This window comes from Malurus melanocephalus, unplaced genomic scaffold (genome assembly GCF_030028575.1).
Source record: "Malurus melanocephalus ecotype Western Australia unplaced genomic scaffold, MMel_1.1 scaffold_2325, whole genome shotgun sequence".
In the NCBI taxonomy this organism is placed as follows: Eukaryota; Metazoa; Chordata; class Aves; order Passeriformes; family Maluridae; genus Malurus; species Malurus melanocephalus.
This window is the reverse complement of record NW_026625557.1, coordinates 1,207-7,815: the sequence shown is the minus strand read 5'-3', so window position 1 is coordinate 7,815 and position 6,609 is coordinate 1,207. Positions and strand designations below refer to the sequence as shown.

At 44.4% G+C, this 6,609-nt stretch overlaps 1 protein-coding gene across 1 annotated transcript in view; it reads left to right on the top strand.

The window, feature by feature from the left end:
- LOC130587717 (dual serine/threonine and tyrosine protein kinase-like) overlaps nt 1-6,193 on the top strand; it is a gene marked incomplete at its 3' end in the record, with an annotated part of 7,987 nt that extends 1,794 nt beyond the window's left edge. Inside the window, exons 2-4 of the mRNA XM_057388692.1 lie at nt 1,376-1,459; nt 3,100-3,276; nt 6,064-6,193. Of these exons, the coding sequence (XP_057244675.1) occupies nt 1,376-1,459; nt 3,100-3,276; nt 6,064-6,193 (391 nt within the window). The remainder of the gene's footprint in view (nt 1-1,375; nt 1,460-3,099; nt 3,277-6,063) is intronic.
- Nucleotides 6,194-6,609: the final 416 nt, after the last annotated feature.

The following is a 6,609-nucleotide window of genomic DNA, read 5'->3' as shown; positions in this document are numbered from 1 at the left end:
CTCATTGTTGGCTTTGTCCCAGTTGGGGAAGGTGGGGGGAGATGGAGGCTGTGGAATCAGGGAAACAGTTTTGGAATATTTGGGAATTTGGGGTGATAAAAGTGGGGAATGGTCACAGTGTAACAGCTCTGGAAAGTTCTGGATTGTTGGGTTTGTGCCAGTCCAGGAAGGTTAGGGGAGATGGAGGCTGTGGAATCAGGGAAACAATTTGGGAATGTGTGGGAATTTGGGTGCTAAAAGTGGGGAACAGTCACTTCCAGTCCAACAGCTCTGGATGTTCTGGGTTGTTGAGTTTGTCCCAGTCCGGGGAGGTGGGGGGAGATGGAGGCAGGGAAATCAGGAAAACAGTTTGGGAATATTTGGGAATTTGGGGTGTTAAAAGTGGGGAACGGTCACAGTCCAACAGCTCTGGAATGTTCTGGGCTGTTGGGTTTGTGCCGGTCCGGGGAGATGGGGGGAGATGGAGGTGATGGAATTGGGGAAAGAGCTTGGGAATATTTGGGAATTTGGGGTGTTAAAAGTGAGAAAAAGTCACAGGCCAACAGCTCTGGAATGTTACTCGTTGTGGTCTGGGAAGGTGGGGGGAGATGGAGGCTGTGGAGTCAGGGAAACAGCTTGGGAATATGTGGGGATTTTGGGTGCTAAAAGTGGGGAACCATCACTTGCAATCCAAGAGCTCTGGAATGTTCCTCATTGTTGGTGTTGTCCGAGTCCAGGAAGGTGGAGGGAGATGGAGGCTGTGGAATCAGGAAAATAGTTTGGGAATATTCAGGAATTTGGGGTGCTAAAAGTGGGGAATATTAGTTAAGACATTAAATTTTCCTGAATCTGTATAAAATGATCAGATTACAGTTCTGGAATGTTCCTCATTGTTGGCTTTGTCCCAGTCCGGGAAGGTTGGGGGAGGTGGAGGCAAGGAAATCAGGAAAACAGCTTGAGAATATTTGGGGATTTGGGGTGCTAAAAGTGAGGAACATTAGTTAAGGGTTTAAGTTGTATAAATGTAAATTAAATATAAATATTTTACAAGTATTAATCTGTATAAAATAATCAGATTACAGTTTTGGAATGTTCCTTATGGTTGGCTTTGTCCCAGTCCGGGAAGGTGGGGGGAATCAGAAGAACAGCTTGGGAATATGTGGGAATTTGGGGTCCTAAAAGTGTAGAATAGTCACTGAATGACCTAAGTTTTCCTAAATCTTATAAAACCATCAGATTTTATAAAACTCCCATGAGCTGAACACAAGAAATCAATTAACCAAGTCACTCATGGGTTATCCCCCAGAACATCCAATTTTTTTCCATTTTCACAGGCTCTAGCCACGTTTCCAGCTGACAAAATTCCCATTTTTCCCTCTTTTCCCTTTTTTTCCAGATCCTAAACGCAGCTTATCACGTGGAAGTCACCTTCCACTCGGGCTCTACAGTGACCAGGATGCTGTGGGAACAGATCAAACAGGTACAGATGTTTGGAAAAATTCCTTCTGGAGCAAAAAATCCTCAGAGCTGCTCCCTGAATTCAATCCGGGCACAGGCATTGGGAGCTGGGAGTTCATTCCTGGGAATTTCCATCCCTGSAAGTGCCCAAGGCTGGGTTTGATGGGATTTGGAGCAGCCTGGGGTGRTGGGAGRTRCTCTGGAATGGGAAAAARTCCCATTAAAATCMYTTCCAWCCTGAMCCRTTCTGGKATTCCAGGATTYTCATCCAGAGGGATGGATCAMRGTAAAAAYCTTGTAARATCACRGTGAAATTCTTATAAAAATCAGGGAGAAGTGTTCCCAAAAAATCTCCAGGGGTGCAGCTTTTTCCTGAAGCATCATCAGGGTGCTGGAATTCCAAGTGTTGGACACACTTCCTGTAATTAGTGGGGAATTCAATTGCTCTGCCTCGCCCTTGGTGAGAAGCCACGGAATTCCAGTGTGGATGRAGGGAGGAGGAGGAATCCCCAGGTTTGTTCCACAATTATTTGAGGAAAAGTTGTGTTTTCCTTCCTTATCCATCCCAGGAGGGAATAAAGTTCATCAACTCCCAGCTCTGAGCAGGAATTCCCAGAGTTTAAAGCTTGAASAGCCAGAAATTGCAGCCAAACCCGAGGAAATCTCATCTGCTCTGGGCAGAAGAGAAAAGGGAATTGTCCTGAATCCAGATCTACCGCAAACCAAATCCCACAAACCCAAAAAAACCACATTTTCCCAAAACAAACAGGAGTTTCCCAAATCCACAAATCCTTCCTTTGGTGATTCAGAACAGGAAGAACCCACTAAAGAGGTCTTTAAGTTTTTTTTTTATTTTTATACTTCACTTATGAATACATAATAATATATAATAATTATATAAAAAATAGTCTATTACAACATATTATGTATAATATATATGACATATATCATAACACAATAATAATAAAAAATACAATTATATAGTATAATAAAATAAATATCATATTATGGGTGTGACATTATTATATTTTACCAGTATTATGATATTTTATTAATATTATATTTTATTAATATTTTATTTATACATATATTTTTGTATATTACACATTTGTTTATATATTATTCTATATAATGATATATATTTAATTACTATATACCATATTAATACATAATGATATAATATAAGATATATTATAACATTGTAATAATCAAAGAATAAAATAATATAGCAATAGAAATATTTACAATGAAATTAGGAAATATTTATTTGTATTATACTATTAAATCTATATATTTGTAAAAATTTCATTTAAAAATAGATTAATAATATTAAAATAAATATTTAATAAATACTATTAGATTAAAGATTAGAGAGTCCCAGGCTGCTTTGGGTTGGGAAGGAGTTTTAAACTCATCCCATTCCACGAGCAGAGACAATTCCCACTCTCYCAGGCTTCTCCAAGCACTGTCCTCAGACACTTCCAGGGATGCTTCAGCCACATTTTCTCTGCTCCAGGTSCTCCCCATGCTGTGAACCAATAATYCATCAATTGATTTACCATTCAATAATTAATTCTGGTGATTCCTTATCCCAATTTTGCACTCAGTGACCATTCCAAGGGTGGCTCCGAGCAAATCCCTGATTTCCTGTGCCTTTTCCAGATCATCCAGCGGATCACCTGGGTCAGCCCCCCAGCCATCACCAGCGATTGGAAGAGGAAGGTGGCCCAGGATGCCATCGAGAGCCTCAGCGCCTCCAAACTGGCCAAGAGCATCTGCAGCCAGTTCCGCACGCGCCTCAACAGCTCCCACGAGGCTTTCGCCGCCTCCCTGCGCCAGGTCGGGCTGGGAACCACCCAGCAGTTCTGGATTTGGGGTGGGAAAGAGGAATTTTCATTGTAGGGATGTTTATCATGGTCATTTGTGCACTTAATTCGGGTTTTTTATAGGGAGAGGTGGCGCAGTTGATGGGAACATCAATGAAAAACATTAATTCAAAAATCCCTTCCAATCCGAACCACTCTGGGATTCCAGAATTCTGATCCCGAGGGATTGAATATTCTTGTTGGAAGTTTATAATATTCTTGTAAAAAATCAGGGAGAGATGATCCCAACCTGACAAAATCCCCAGGGAAGCAGCGTTTTCCCAGAGCGCTTTTATTTAGAAGCCAAAACTTCTAAAGTCAAAACTTCTAAAGCTTTTATAAAGAAGCCAAACTTCTAAAGCCTAAACTTTCTAAAGAAAAGACCTGGCACCTCCAAAACCCCTGGTTTGAGCTCTTGGAATGCTCATCCCTGCTCTGGAATCTGCGATTTGAACTCCTGGAATGCTCATCCCTGGTCTGGAATCTGGGATTTGAACTCTTGGAATGCTCATCCCTGGTCTGGAATCTGGGATTTGAGTTCCTGGAATTCTCATCCCTGGTTTGAGCTCCTGGAATGCTCATCCCAGGTTTGCTGCGGTTCTGTTCCGGAATCTGGGATTTGAGCTCCCAGAATGTTCATTCCTGGTTGGGATTTGAAGTTCTGGAATGCTCATCCCTGCTCTGGAATTCAGGATTTGAGCTCTTGGAATGCTCATCCTGGGTTTGCCGTGGTTCCATTCCAGAATCTGGGTTTTGAGTTCCCAGAATGCTCATCCCTGGTTTGAGCTCCGGGATGTTTATCCTTGGTCTGGAATCAGGGATTTGAGTTCCTGGAATGCTCATCCCTGGTTGGGGTTCCAGTTCCTGGACTGCACATTCCTGGTTTCTCCTGGAATGCTCATCCCTGATTGGGATTTGAGTTCCTGGAATTCTCATCCCTGGTTTGAGTTCCTGGAATTCTCATCCCTGGTTTGAGCTCCTGGGATGTTTATCCTTGGAATCAGAGATTTGAGTTCCTGGAATGCTCATCCCTGGTTGGGGTTTGAGCTCCTGGAATTCTCATCCCTGCTTTGAGTTCCTGGAGTTCTCATCCCTCGTTTGAGCTACTGGAATGTTTTTCCATTGTTTGAGTTCCTGGAATTCTCATCCCTGCTTTGAGCTCCTGGGATGTTCATCCTTGGTCTGGAATCAGAGATTTGAGTTCCTGGAATGCTCATCCCTGGTTGGGGTTTGATCTCCTGGAATTCTCATCCCTGGCTGGGATTTGAGCTCCCAGAATGCCATTCCTGCTTGGGATTTGAGTTCCTGGACTGCTCATCCCTGGTTTCTCCTGGAATTCTCATCCCTGGTCTGGAATCAGGGATTTGAGTTCCTGGAATTCTCATCCCTGGTTTGAGCTCCCGCAATGTTCTTCCTTGGTCTGGAATCAGAGATTTGAGTTCCTGAAATGCTCATCCCTGGTTGGGGTTTGAGCTCCTGGAATTCTCATCCCTGGTTTCTCCTGGACTGCTCATCCCTGGTTGGGATTTGAGCTCCTGGAATTCTCATCCCTGGTTTGAGTTCCAGGGATGCTCATCCCTAGTCTGGAATCCAGGATTTGAGTTCCTGGAATTCTCATCCCTGGTTTCTCCTGGAATTCTCATCCCTGGTTTGAGCTCCTGGAATTCTCATCCCTGGTTTGAGCTCCTGGAATTCTCATCCCTGGTTTCTCCTGGAATGCTCATCCCTGGCTGGTATTTGAGCTCCTGGAGTGCCATTTCTGCTTGGGATTTGAGTTCCTGAAATGCTCATCCCTGGTTGGGGTTTCAGTTCCCGGAATTCTCATCCCTGGTTTGAGTTCATGGAATGATCATCCCTGGTTGGGGTTTGAGTTCCTGGAATTCTCATCCCTGGTTTGAGCTACTGGAATATTTTTCACTGGTTTGAGTTCCTGGAATGCTCATCTCTGGTTTTTCCTGGACTGCTCATCCCTGATCTGGAATCCAGGATTTGAGTTCCTGGAATGCTCATCCCTGGTTGGGCTTTGAGCTCCTGGAATTCTCACCCCTGCTTTCTCCTGGAATTCTCATCCCTGGCTGGGATTTGAGCTCCCAGAATGCCATTCCTGCTTGGGATTTGAGTTCCTGGAATTCTCATCCCTGCTTTGAGCTCCTGGGTTGTTCATCCTTGGTCTGTAATCAGGGATTTGAGTTCCTGGACTGCTCATCCCTGGTTTCTCCTGGAATTCTCATCCTCCCTAGTTGGGATTTGAGTTTCTGGAATGCTCATCCCTGGTTTGAGCTGCTGGGATGTTCATCCTTGGTCTGGAATCAGAGATTTGAGTTCCTGGAATGCTCATCCCTCGTTTGAGCTCCTGGAATTCTCATCCCTGGTTTCTCCTTGAATTCTCATCCATGGTTTGAGCTCCTGGAATGCTCATCTCTGGTTTCTCCTGGAATTCTCATCCCTGGCTGGGATTTGAGCTCCCAGAATGTCATTCCTGCTTGGCATTTGAGTTCCTGGAATGCTCATCCCTGGTTGGGGTTTCAGTTCCTGGAATTGTCATCCCTGGTTTGAGTTCCTGGACTGCTCATCTCTGGTCTCTCCTGGAATTCTCATCCCTGGTTAGGGTTTGAGTTTCTGGAATTCTCATCCCTTCTTTCTCCTGGAATTCTCATCCCTGCATTCTCCTGGAATTCTCACCCTGCTTTGACCTCCTGGGCATTACAAACTGCAGCAAACATCCCTGACCATTCCCCTGACTCCGTGGTGTCCCTTCCAGCTGGAGGACGGTCACTCGGGCCGGCTGGAGAGGACGGAGGATCTGTGGCTGAAGGTGAGGAAGGAGCACGCCCCGCGCCTGGCCCGGCTGGCCCTGGAGAGCAGATCCCTGCAGGATGTGCTGCTGCACGGTGAGCAACCCTTGGGAATGTTCCCGAGGCTGGGAAGCTGCAGGATTTGGGATTTTCGCTCAATTTTCCCGCCTGGATCAATATGGTGTTGGTTTATTGGGTTTGATTGATAAGACGGATGTAGTTAAGGGGATTAAAGGGTTTTTAATAGGATTTTTTATAGGTTTTTAGTAGTTTCTAAGTACTTTTTAGTAGGGTTTTTAGTAGGGTTTTTAGTAGGGTTTTTAGTAGGGTTTTTAGTGGGTCTTTTAGTGGGTCTTTTAGTGGGTCTTTTAGTGGGTCTTTTAGTGGGTCTTTTAGTGGGTCTTTTAGTGGGTCTTTTTGTGGGTCTTTTTGTGGGTTTTTAGTGGGTCGTTTTTAGTGGGTTTTTAGTGGGTCTTTTAGTGGGTTTCTAGTGGGTTTTCTAGTGGGTTTTC